Here is a 13,054-nt window from a genome sequence, read left to right as displayed (position 1 = left end):
CCCTGGGGAGCTGCTCGTGCCCTGCTCCAACAGGGCTGGAGGAGACAGCAAAAGAAGTAAGTAATGGCAAGAACAAGAATTTTCTCTTTATCTTATTTTCCTTCTCCCTTGTTTTCCCAATTTATCATGAGTGGTATTAGATTTTAGTAAGTCTCTTGGAAAACCTGATTCCTGTCCTCTTAAGAAATAATTTCACATTACCAAAGTACTTTCTCCATGGGACAGAACATGTGTGTATATTCCTCTATAGCACGAGTGCATCCAAGGGCAGGGAAGCTTTCCTCACTGAGCAGCAGGAGTGCAGGAAGAGCTGACCCTTCAAAGGGCAATGTCCGTGTGAAATGCTGTCAGTCTTTCCCCTGTACAAAAAATGGGGTTCTCCCCTCACCAACACTAATAAATTGTCTCTAGGTTTAAACTATCTTTACAACTAAGTGGTAAAAATCAAAAAAAGACCTTTTTAGGGTAAAACAGGAGGGGCAGGCAAAGTGAAATACAGCATCTGGCAAAGCAGTCATCAGGGGCTGCTTGGGGTTACAAAACTCAGCTTAAACCTGCTGTTAAATTACTATGAATCACATGGGGATTTCTAGAAGAATTTTGTCCATAATAGCATTTTGAACCACCTTTTGAAAATGTTATCCAAAGCACTTCATATGCTCCAAATGAAAAAGAGTGAAGAATTCAATGAGCTAAACTAGAATTCAGCTTTAAGCTTTCAAAAATTATTCATTCTTCACTCTTGATTTTGTTCATTAAACTTGGGTTAAAATTTTTAGCTAAAAATTGTCTTTTTAAGTTCCAGGTGTCCAGCTCTGGGACTCTTAAGAAAGATAGTTTTTTGGCTAGTCTCTGTTAACAAGATGCCTTCCTTTAGACTTTCTTTAAATGAGTAATTTCTTCAATATCATTTATTGCCAATATATACGCATATATTTTCAATGGGTTTTGGCCTCCTCTTTCTTGCAAAAAAAGGCAGTCCTGCTCTGTGCAGCAATCAACTCTGAGGTTTGCTCCAACCCATAAATACGAAGTTAAGATGAATAATTTGTTTTATGCAGGACCCTATACCTACTATTGCTCTTGGTTTTATTGCAGTAATGCTGCCCTTTGGCACCCGTCAAGCGTGGGTCTTCATGGTCCTGCTCCTGCTTTGTAGCATCCATTCACGTGAGTATTGCAAGGACAAAAGCATTGTCAAAGAAGGAGCAAGTACATTTACTAGCAAGAAATTTGCAGGTTTTGTTGTCTTGGACTGGAAAATACAGAGAAATATTACAAGCAATTACTTCAGATTGGATTGCTCAGTTCTGAGACCTAAATAGGGCAAAAAAATTTTTTCCTACAACTGTAGTTCCCATTTCCCTCTGTGCACCTCTACAAGAAATACATGCTGTTTATTTCATCCCTGGCAGTGCAACTTGCTTTTATTTTACAGTTGATGATAGATTTTTCTATTTTTTTCCCCAATTATAGGTTCTCCTTTTTTTCCTCCACCTCGACTTCTTTTTTAGCATTCTATTAAAGGTGTTCTTACAGTCTGTTGAGAATTGATGTATTTGCTTACTACAGCAGATGACTCAAAGTAATTAGAAAGGTTTTTATCTGATAACTTGCACTCACAACAGAAGTTGTTTGGTCATCTGACACATGTATAAAGGATCAGTCCAAACATGTTTGCACTTGATCCTTAATGCATTGAGAACCAGACCTCTGAGCCTTTTCATCTCTTAGTGAAAGGCTGGCAGTTGCTGTGTTGTTGCAAAAGGCTTCCAGGGTGGGTGTGAGCTCTGACATAGATACAAACGTCTAAGTACAGCAATGGCCATTAAACCTGGGTATATGGCTCGTGTCTCTTTAAACCCTCATATGAGAGACTAATGTGTAGGGCAGCCATGGTTTTCAGATAAATCTTACCAAACTGAATTTTGGAAACCTCATCTCATGAACTTCCTATGAAGTCATTACAAAGTCTTCAAAATGTTTTGTTCTGTCTTGTTTACCAGCAAGGAGAGAGGCCCCATGACATAGCTGTCAGTGTGAGCTTGGGTGGTCACATTTCTGTCACACGATAGTTTCAGATTCTCTATTTTGACATTTCCTTCAGTTCTCTCTACTCTGTTCTTCTTTTTCCCGAGGGAGTTTTGTATGGCACAGAAGAGGCAAGTTGTGCCCCAGGACAAGCAGGGAATTTATGCTCCTGATGGTGTTAGCTGAAGAATTATCCAAAAGATTGAAGCTGTTCAATACCTTAGTTTTTGGTTAGGCTGTGACCTCACTTCTCTTCACAAGGAACTCTAACACCACGAAATGGCTTTCAGCAGACTCCATCACTGAAAGCTATTAAAGTGGTGATGGTGTAAATTTCTCTCACGGAGGGAAAAAGGGCAAGCAGGTGGGAATACTGGGTCTCTTTTTTCCCCCCTCCTTGGGGAGTGGTTGATTGCCAGTGGAGTCCTACTGTGATTTGCACTTTTGGTTTAATGAAAAAGAGATGTAGGGAGGCAGGAAGGTTTACTGATGCTATATTTTTTTAGAATAGTGTAAATGAAAGGTGATTGGGAAGTCCCAGAGTAAGAAATCAGTAGCTTTTTTGTAAACAGTGCAGTTCCTCTATATTTAGGGATGTTTTGCTCTTTTCTGTGCAACTGCAGTAGGTCACTGTCTGAAATAAGATGCTGGGATAGATGCATGTTTGTGTGCATGTGTCTGATAAAGGTGCCTTTCACCGTTTTTCTGTGTTTTAACTGGGGTCTGATCTTTATCTAAAAAGCTGAAAGTTCTGCTCATGTGCATAGGAGAAATATAACTATAGATACAGCAAAGCATTTTCATGTCACCTGCGCCTCATAGGTGAGCAGCAGGGCTTTTTATCCTTGACAATTTCCACCTGAATGGACTCTTTAATTTAAATTTTACAGCTTTAGTTCTTTACTCATTGTGGTTCATGAAGCAATTTAAAGCAATATAAGTGAATACAACAGAAAGACATCTGTGCTTAACCTTGCTAGCCATCAGTAGACACAGTTCCTGATGACTGTAAATGCCTTCCTAATGAGTGATAATCAGTATGAAAATGTCATTGCTTTAATTAATTATGGATAGTTTTGATGGTAATGAGCTAATCATTATGAACCTTCAGTTCTTGCAGCACCGATTCAGACTGGTTCAGAACAGAGTGGAGAGGCACCCAGCAAACCTAACATGACAATGAAAGGTGTATTTGAATCTTTCTTAAGCTTCTTCAGGCCAATGAGTAAGTGTCACTTCACCACTGCAGCATTGTTTTTCTCTTCCCTTCCCGCTTGTGTCTCATTTCCAGTCCACCCTCCTTCCCCTACCTGTCAGCATTTAATGTGTTTAAAACCCTCGGTCTAATACTGTAAAAATCACTAGAGCTCTTGAAAATGGGATTGCTAAGTGCCTCTTTGGAACAATCAAAGATTTGTTTGCATTCCTACCCTCCTGCAAAACCCTCCATCACCAGTGATGTGACTGTGCTGGAAATGCTGAAATTATGCTGAAAGTTTGACATAAGATCCACCATGCTTAGCTTTGTTGTATCTTATCTGACCGAGTTTTCTAGTCTTCCCACATGCACGCAGAGAGAAAAGAGAATTTGGCACAGCCTAAATGAGAGAAGGATTTTGTCCCACATGGGTGTCTCTCCCACTTCTTCTGGCTAAGGAAGGCTTCAGGCCTGTTAGTTTAGAATGATCCACTCACCTTTGGACTGCTGAAGTTAAATTACAAGAACTACATTATTTCATAAAATTATTGAGATGGAAATCACAACACTAATTTGCTAATATCAAAAAGAAAGATCATCTTTATGAGTACAGAAATGATTTGTTATATATAAAAACTGCCAGCCTGGTTCCATAACCAGACCACAGACCAATGGGAAGGAGAAGCAGAAATGCTACTTTTCACTTGATATGGTTCTGCATTAATATCAGTGTGCCTCCACCACTATTGCTCACATGTAGCCCTAAGTAAACACAAAGGACTGGTGAAGATCCTGATCCCCCCATTTAACAAACTCAGTTTGGCTACCAGTAATGTCTCTGATAAATGTAGGACTGACAAGACCACCAGTCCTGGGGGCATTGTTGGAACCAAACAATGCTTTGCAGTTGCTGTATAACATAAGGGATGTGATATGATGTTTTATAGGAATCAAATATTCAGAGACATCTCCTGTTTATAACTATCCTACACATTTAAGCCATTCCCACAGAGTATCTCATGATTATCAATAAATCTGGTAATAAATAGAATATCTCAAAAATTGCTAAAATACATTGTTCAATAACTGGATTGGATGTTGTGGGGGGTTTTTCCTATCAGCTGATTTTCAGCTGCTTGTAGAAACAAATAATAACTGTCAAACAAAGATGGTTAATTGCAATATAGTCCTTCAGGAAAAAAAAAAAAAAGAGCCTTAAATTTCTGGTGGTTTTTTAATTAGAAACAGTACAGTCAGAAAATTTAATTTGTCTTTTTCACTTACTTTACAAACCTAAGTACAATAAAGTGGCACAACGGTGTTTAGATTCAGCTTTGTAATAGATTCTTACAGAAAAAAGCAAATTACTAAAGATTTTCTATGACATGATTTAGCTCTTCTGCTAATTTCAATATAAAAATTGGTTAGGTTTTGGGAAAGAACATACGTGAACATCGGTGATGCTGTTTTCTGGCAGATTTAATTAATCAAAACATGCTAGAGACACCAAAGTGATGGCTTCCTTCTGTTTCACATTGCTCCCAGGATAGACACCTTACCTAATTTATTCTTTTTTTTTCTTTTTAAAGCTTGCCGCCTCAGCAACGAGCGACTCCTAACTCCATGTCCTGTAGAAGGCCGGAATATGTCTGAATGCTCAAAAAATCACTGCTGTCCTTTCAAAATTGGGCAGGATGAGCAGTGCTACATGCCAGTGAGAGACGGTGAGTGTGCTGCTCTGGGCTACTGCCTCCTGACAAATCCTGCTCCTGGTCACACAATACAGTTCTTGCTGCTGTTTATACCTTCAGCTTTTCAGGACACCCCTCTCTTTAAAGTAATTGTAAGCTTGCATGCATTTCTTCATCTATAGTAATAAAGGAATCAATTAATTGGTAGAAAATTTTCTGGATATCTTGGCAAGCAAAGAACAAGTGCTATATGAATAAATATAGTCACGTATGTCAGTACGAAGAATGAAGTAAAGGCTTTGTTTGTGGAAAGTGGGAGTTCATCCAAAGTAGTAACTCCATTAAAGTGCTGTGAAGAAAAGTGAAGGAACTGGATGTATTTTACAAGGTGAAGAGGAGGCTGATTGGCTATTTAATAGCTGCTGAACTGTGTAGAAGAGAAGTTACTAAGATGAGAGTCACAAATTCTTCCTGGAAGAACCAGATGACTTAACAAGTGGGAATTGCCACTGACTGATGCTTGGGAAGTTTAGTTCAGACATTAGGGCAAAAAAGTTCATCAGAAAGGGGATGAAGTCTCCAACCTTGGAGACTTGGATATAACAGGACACAACTCACTTGATCTCATATTGGTAGTAGCCGTGCTTCAAGAGGAAGATTCATCTACTTGACCTGTGGAATTCTCTTACAAACAAAATGTCAGTGGTTCTGTGTTGTCAAGTTACAGCCTTAACATTACATTTTACCTCCTTTTTTTCCTTTAAGCATCAACTTGGTGGGCATGATTTTTTTTTTCTCATATGAAGGAATGCAAAAAAGTATTTTTTGTAGACCTATCTTTGCTTATAACTCCATGGTTGTCTTTGGTCTACTGAAAGGGTTCTATCAAACCTCAATTTTTATCATAAATTTTTCCTGTTTGTATAGCTTTCTAGAAACAGTTGTTTCTTTTCATGGTGAGGTTGCTTCAACAAACTGAAAAAAGCAAATAATTTAGAGATGTTTTATTGGAGAGAGAATTATTGGGTGTGGAAAGGACCTCTCACAACCATAGAGTTATTCCTCCCTGTTCTACCAAAATCAGCTGCAACAGGTTTGCCAGGGACTGTGTCCAGTCAAATTTTGAATTTCTCCAAGGACAACCAACCAACAATGTAGGAAGAGTTTTCAGACACAAGCAGTCTTGCCAAACATGGATGTTAAGTTAGTAAAAAGAAACCATAATGTAGAATTTAATTATTTAGTTCTTCCTGGTATAATTCAGCATAGTTCCATTGATTTCAGAGGTAATACCCCAATTTTTAGCAAGAGACAACTTAATACAAATATAAAACCCCAAGGTTACTTGTCAGCTAACATGAATTCACTTTCTCTTGTTTGTGCTTCTTCAGGAGCAAGCTGAGGTCAGGATAAGACTTTGAAATTTTTCTTGTGCTTGAGCAGCTCCACATTCCAGTGCTGGGGCACGTGTAGCTGCTACTAGCTAGATAATTTTTGATTGAAGAAAGTATTATCCAGTGTGATGCCATCAGAATCTGTTAGTTAGTTAGGGGCGTATGACAGAAATTAAATGTTTTAATAACATTCATTCCCAGCTTGGGCCTTTATATTAAGTATAAAAGACACTTCACTACAGCAAGAAGAAAAGCTGTACAGTGAAAATTATAGCTTGTCTGCTCATTTTTTTAAGATACATACTCAAGCAAATTTTAAAATTAAATATGCTTACTCAGCTGTGACTGCTTGATTCCTCATTCCAGTTAGGCTTTGATTGGTTGGACATCAATATCAAGGGCTGACTATTTTACAGAATTATTTGTTCATAGATTAATGAGCTCCTTGAATGCTCCTGGATGTACAGCATATGTCCAAAGAAAATGCAAACACTTACTGTTTGCCTTGTAGCAATCTGTTGACAAAACAGAAGCACTTAGCAGATATTAAACTCACGGCAGTTGCGCTTGTAAGCTGGTCACAGGCTGCATACTGAATGGTTCTTCTCGTTGGCAGGTTTGTCTTGAATTTCACTAGGAATAAAATAAGGCCTTAAGAAAATGCTAGAAAAGCTATGAACTGAAGTAGATAAACAGAATTCATTTGAAAGATTTTGTCTCCATTCTTAAAGCAGCTGCTAAGGGACTTTGATTGTTTTTCTTCACTGTTATTTATTACCCCCACACACACCCCTGCCGTGTGTCCTGGGCTCACTCAAACCCTGCTTGCCTCTGAAACTAAACAAACACTTCTGTTTTTCAAACTCAAGTGAAATTTGAGACCAGTTCTTTCTCATCTGAACTCATTTCTAACACCTACTTTTTTGCCGTTTTGCTGCTGAATTATGGAATCATTTAGGTTAGAAAAGACCCTTGTGATCATTGAGTCCAAATTTAAATTCATCTGAGAGATGGCAATTTTCCTTGGCATTTACTAAAGTCTTCAGGTATGAGTGTGTCTTAAGGTGTGAGTGCTGTCAGAGCTTTGCTGACAAATCATCTGTCTGAGCTAAGTAGCAACATAGCTGTGACTTCATGGCAGTAAAGATGTCTGTCTTAGAGGCTGATTCTGTCACCTGACCCTCAGTGCCTGTATCAGAATTATTTAGAACTAATGCATCTTCTGCTGCCTCTACAGATGTGCAGCTGGCCATTCGAGTGGTTTTGCTTGCCGGAGGAGGATTTTTGATTTTGGGGTTTCTACCAATCTGTTGCTGTGCCTTTTTGCAGAGAAGGTAAGTGTTAGAGCAGACCAAATTTATGAATTACTGTTTCTAAATGGTGAAAATATGGAGAACTGACATCTTTGAAGTAGGTGAGGGGAGAAAAGATTGGGGAAAAAAAGGGCAGGAAACTAATGTTCAAACATAAAAGATGAGTCCTTCTGTTTTGAAGCTACATAAAACAGAGAGTCAATTTGTCTTAAGGAAAAAAAAGGTTATTTAATGCCCCAGTACTCTTTCTAAAGACCTGGATATAAAAGACTTGGACTTAATCTTACTTCACTTGCTTGGAAAGTTGCACGTCAAACACGAAAGCAGACCCCTCCAGGATAGACCTGGAGTTCTGCAGTAAGACAAGGAAGGGAAGAACAAAGTATGAGACCTGACTAGAGTAAGAGAGATGAGCTGGGAGTTGGGAATTAATTTTCTCTAGTGCTTCTAACATGCAGTGTGGGGTTTTTAATGTATAGGGCACATTACAGCCTATGAGCTGCAAGCAGTTTAGTGTTTGATACTGTGAAGAGTTTCAGCATGTGTATGTGTTCTCAGGATACAGGGAAAATGGAAACTCCACAACATCAAGGTCATTAAACTGATGGAATGAATTAACATAACTATGCTTTATTCTGCTTGGGTAGTAGTTCATATTGAATGGTTGGTGCTACAACTTGGTTAATATGACAGAATTGTCTTTTTAGTGAAGATTTTTCCCTCCAAGTGTTAAACTTTTGCTCTGCTAAGACATAGTAGTCTGTGTGGGATCATATACTTGCATGTATACACACACACGTAGACTTTACTAATGAGGCTGCTTAGCAGATGGCTGTTTGCTGTGGAGTCCCACATTTTGACAAAACCTGCTGTGAAAATCTCCACATTACATCTTACACTGCGCTCAACAGCTGATGCTCAGCATACAGATAGCTGCACTGAGTCATCAGTGACTCTGAAAACAGGAGGCAAAGAATCAACATGAAATTATCATAAATTTTCTGGAAAATGAATTAATATGTGTTCGTTTTGGGAGAATTCACATTAATGTTTAAATGATCATTTCTGTGTTTTTTCATAGCCAGTGAAACTAGGAATTTTGCTCTTCTGCTATGACTTGGTTTTTTGCTTTGTTTTTTAATGCAGTAATTAACCAGATGCTAAATGGTTTAGATTTCCAACATCATATATTTGAGTTCTGGGAAAGGTGCAAACCAATCTCACTGTAACTTTAAGTTTTAACAGTTTTAGAGACAGTTGATAGAGCTTTGAAAAACATTCCTTTAATAAGCCAAAAACCTTCTCTTTGGATACAAATTCTTTTGTTTTCAACATTCTACAGTCATCGTTGAGAGAGTCCTATGTACAGTGCCAAATCTGTACTGTAACTGGTGTGCACAAAAGTGAAAATTGTTCTCTAGTTATGAAAAAAAATAAGAGAACTTTTGCTGATGAAATTTGGGATAATTGTTTAACTCCACTTTGACTCTTCTAAAGTAAATTACAAGGTTTCTATACCATGGCTGAACAAAGAAAATGTAGGAGCATGGAATGCCTGTAAAATTGATAGAGGGAGCTGAGTACTCCTCTCCTTGCCACACTTGATCAACTCTAGTAATTTCCCAAGCCAATGAGGCTTTGTTACTTTCCACATCCCCATGGACAAACTGTTTGCCTCCTTCCAATGGTGTTTTTCATGCAGGAAGCAGAATCTACACGTCTGTTCCCTGCCAACTGGCAATTTCCCTTGTGTGCTATCGACACAGTACCTCCTGTCTAGAGCTGTGCTCTGATACCTTTGCTGTGTCCTTAAATGTGCCAGTCTACCTTATTCCTCTCAGTTTTGTTAGTCTGCTTTAAGAACCACATGCAAGGACAGGTTAAAACACTAAAGGTTAGAAAAATGCAGGTGCACTTAAATAGCGCTACTTTTGAATGATATTGTGTTGATTTTAAAAATAGAATTAGAAAAGTGTTCATTCCTGCCCAATCCCTAGTACAGCTGCGGCAAGCAGCCCACAGAATTTTGTTGAGTTCTTACTGGGGAAAATTCTGGTTGTGGTTGCACTGTCTCCCCATCCTTGCCTGCTGGGGATGAGACGAGCAACCCTGTGCAGGAGATCCTCTCCCAGGAGGAGCTGGGCAGCAAGGGGAGCCCCAGGACTGTGTGTGCCTTGTGTGGACTGGGCAGTGCTGGGTTAATGGTTGAGACTGATGATCCTAAAGGTATTTTCAATCCCAAATTATTCCATGAATCAGAAGGTGAAATTCATGAAGAAAATGTAAGAAATGGGAAAAGCACTGAAATGTTTTTCCTCACCTTTATCTTTCTTCTGGTGATGAGTCTTATGGTGGTCCCTGAGGTCAACTATAGCTTTGTGAGTTTTTCCACTGGAGCTAGGATTTCATGGCTGAAGTCTAGGTGACCTTCTCTAAATTCCTACCTTGGAAGTCAACCAATTTCAGCTGTTTTAATATGTTGCAGTCCGTGTATCAATCCTTTACAAAGGATAAGCAAAAAAGTACAGAAAATTGCACGGGAAAAAAGAGCACGTGGGAAAAAGACTCATGATGAAGAGATTCATCGCCATTTACTGGACTGACTTAAGAAAGAACCAAGAGGACAAAAAAAAAGAAGGTAAACTAACTTTGGGGTATTCTTTTGTTCTAAGTTTAGGGTTGTTCTGTTGAGTCTGTGTAGAATACTAAAGATATGCACTACCCAATACCTGCTGCCTCCCAGTGCAGTAGACATTGTCCAAAGGCACTGCTTGTCAGGGATCACCTTCAGGGATCACCTTTCTGTTGTGGGAGAAGTAATGAGTTTGCAAGAATTTGATTGCTGTCCTGGGCTGCCAGCTGACAGCAGAGCCACGGACAGTCTGAGGTTAAAGCCCTCTGCCACTTCAGTGTTCCTTATGTCATGTGCAAATTGTTGCATGAGAAAGTGGAAAAGCAATGGGTTTGCTGCTTTCAGGAGAGGCAGGTCCATTTACAGACACTGAACAGCCTGTCTTTCTGTATGGATAGGGGTGCTTTTTAGCTGAAGCATTCCCATAGCTCCACATCTTGGCATTCTTGGCATTCTTCCTGAATGCTGAAGAGCAATTGACTACTGAAATAAATGTAATTTGAGAGTGAAATGCTATTTACTTCATGTGACCATGCCAAACTATAGCCCACTGAACGTCACAATGAAATAAAAAAGTGTCAGGGAGGTCATTAGACAACAAGGAAATATTTCAGGGATAGTATTGATCTGGCAGAAATGTAAAGGTGTCCCTAAATCAAGTTATACTCATGTTTGGGATTTTTTTTCTCCCTTTGGTGTATAGGAACATCCACCTGATCCTGAAGATCAAACAGAAGACACCAGGATTATTTGACTATCTCCCAGAAAATGACACGTTTTGTTTTAGCACTGAAGTAATACAAAGTTGTTAACCCTTGATAATACTATCGATTTTGCAGTAAAAGTTTTTCATTCTAGTTTCTTGCACTTGTTCCATACCTCCTGTACAAAAAAACCACTGGTAACACTGAAAGGCAAACTGCTTATGGCAACCCCTGAATAGTAAAGTCAGTGTTCCTTTCACAGAGTAGCATCCCTGTGGAGGGATATAAAGACACCAGTTATGTGCCAAACTCAGCTTAGGGGTCAGTCTTAGAAAAAGATTAAGGGAGTGTTGTCACTCATTAAATTGGAGAGAGGAAGCTTGCTCTGGTTCTGTATTGGATGGCCCCATAGTACAGTAGTGCTACTCTTGCTGAGGAGAACAGCCAGTTCTTTACCAGGCTACAGAGGATTTGGGAAATCTGTTGTTGGGCAATTGCTTTAAAGATATGCTTGGCAAAAATGCAAAGTACTTAAGGAAACTGCGGGAGTGTTGTCTCTGGAGTTGTTCTCTCCGCTGGGTATCACTGCACCGCACAACTTTTTTTGATCTTAGGATGACCTGTCTCCCAAAGTAGGTGATTCCAAAATGCAATTTCTCTTCCATTTCCCCATAGTGTAACAAAAATAAAAGAAACAAATGTGTAACACTTTTCAACAGCTGAGTGCAGAGTGAGTAGGTAAAATAATGTCAGTAGAAGTCAGTATCACCCACAGTAACGCAATCGCTTGTCATAGTTCTTTGGAACTGTGAAGTCCATGTAGCAGAATTTCCAAGAGCTACAACTGGCAGGAGTGGAGACTTGGTCCTAAGCTGGAGTGTAAATATTATGAGGCATTCTTAGAAACTGTACTTTCAGATTCCCTGTTTAAAACATTTTTCTTAGTTTCCTAAAGTCCTAAAAAAGGGATCACTTAAAATCCAAGTGTAATGTGGGTGGAATAGGCATATGGGCAATCTCAGGAAGTTGTTGGAGTGCTTGCTGATGATCAGATGTAACTGTATGCTTTAAAGCCTGGCATTGCAACCGTTGCCACAAGCATTATGTTACAGATGACTTGGTTAAAATTTTGCAAGCAAAAGTATTACACTATTTTTGATGTGGAGCAGCAGAACAATGGAAACTGAATAGGGCACTGTTTGCCCTCTAAATCTGATGTGTATTTGCTCTTTTTTGATACTATTTTTATGGAAGGTGAAGTATATATATAGACATTTTGACAAAGAAAAAACAGTTTCCTGCTACGTGAATTCTGAGGCACTGTCACAGCTGAACTGTGCACATGACAAACCAGAGAAATCCTCATGGCCAGTGATTACAGAGAGCGAGTTGTGCTCCAGAGAAAGTTAGGCTTTCATGTGGGGCTTCATGATTTTGATTTGAAGGGCAATAAATTCCTCCAGTTTCCATGTCATTGGAAGCACAAGTGGTTCCAATGTCACACAACATCCTGACAAGGGACATGCTCTGATAAAACAACTGTATTTAAGGGTGAGCAATCAGTGCATCTGCAGTAACTGTATCTGGCAGCCCCAGAACAAGAGGAGCATAAGCAAAATGTTCTGTTAGAGGGAGAGGTGAGAAAAAGTCACAGCCAGGGTTGTGTTCCCCTTAGTGGGACAGCAGTCGAGAGCACAGTGCATGAACGTGGGGCCTCTCCTTCTCCATGCAGCAGCTTTGCTGTAAAGGTGTTCTAAAAAGCTGGAAGTTTTGCTTTTCAGTTGGAAAAGACAAAGGTTCTGATTTTGCATTTTCATTTCTCTATTAGCTTGACAGTGCATTGAATCAGTAGCTGTCAAGCCATGAGTATTGCTTAAATAACTGCTATCTGTGCCTAAGATGTCATAATAGCTATTTCATTACTGTTGAAGGCCAAGATTGCCACGTTAGGGTCAAAGCACAGATATTTATTCACAGGCCTGGTTGCGATGCAAACTGTACTGACAATGTCACAAAAAGGTGGATGCTTTGATCAGCTGATTGGCTGCTTGCTTCCACTCAATATTCAGACACCTTGCATAATATTTTCTT

The 13,054-nt window shown here is 39.3% G+C and overlaps 1 protein-coding gene across 1 annotated transcript; it reads left to right on the top strand.

The window, feature by feature from the left end:
• On the top strand, positions 1-11,068 carry LOC121670268 (fragile X mental retardation 1 neighbor protein-like). Its single transcript, XM_042040217.1, has 7 exons — positions 1-56; positions 1,099-1,170; positions 3,143-3,256; positions 4,819-4,953; positions 7,552-7,648; positions 10,113-10,265; positions 10,963-11,068. Exons 2-6 carry the CDS (start codon positions 1,101-1,103, stop codon positions 10,228-10,230), a joined length of 534 nt encoding a protein of 177 aa, XP_041896151.1. The 5' UTR covers positions 1-56; positions 1,099-1,100; the 3' UTR covers positions 10,231-10,265; positions 10,963-11,068.
• Positions 11,069-13,054: the final 1,986 nt, after the last annotated feature.

This window comes from Corvus kubaryi, unplaced genomic scaffold (assembly GCF_017639235.1).
Source record: "Corvus kubaryi isolate FWS band 111438036 unplaced genomic scaffold, C.kubaryi_AGA036_p1.0 37395, whole genome shotgun sequence".
Lineage (NCBI taxonomy): Eukaryota > Metazoa > Chordata > Aves > Passeriformes > Corvidae > Corvus > Corvus kubaryi.
The sequence above is the reverse complement of the archived record's forward strand: the minus strand, read 5'-3'. Positions and strand labels throughout refer to the sequence as shown.

Coding starts and splice junctions, on each gene's coding strand:
- LOC121670268 (XM_042040217.1), top strand. CDS start 1,101: ATGCTGCCCTTTGGCACCCGTCAAGCGTGGGTCTTCATGGTCCTGCTC. Junction 4,954..7,551: donor CTACATGCCAGTGAGAGACG/GTGAGTGTGCTG, acceptor CTGCCTCTACAG/ATGTGCAGCTGGCCATTCGA. Junction 7,649..10,112: donor TGTGCCTTTTTGCAGAGAAG/GTAAGTGTTAGA, acceptor AATATGTTGCAG/TCCGTGTATCAATCCTTTAC.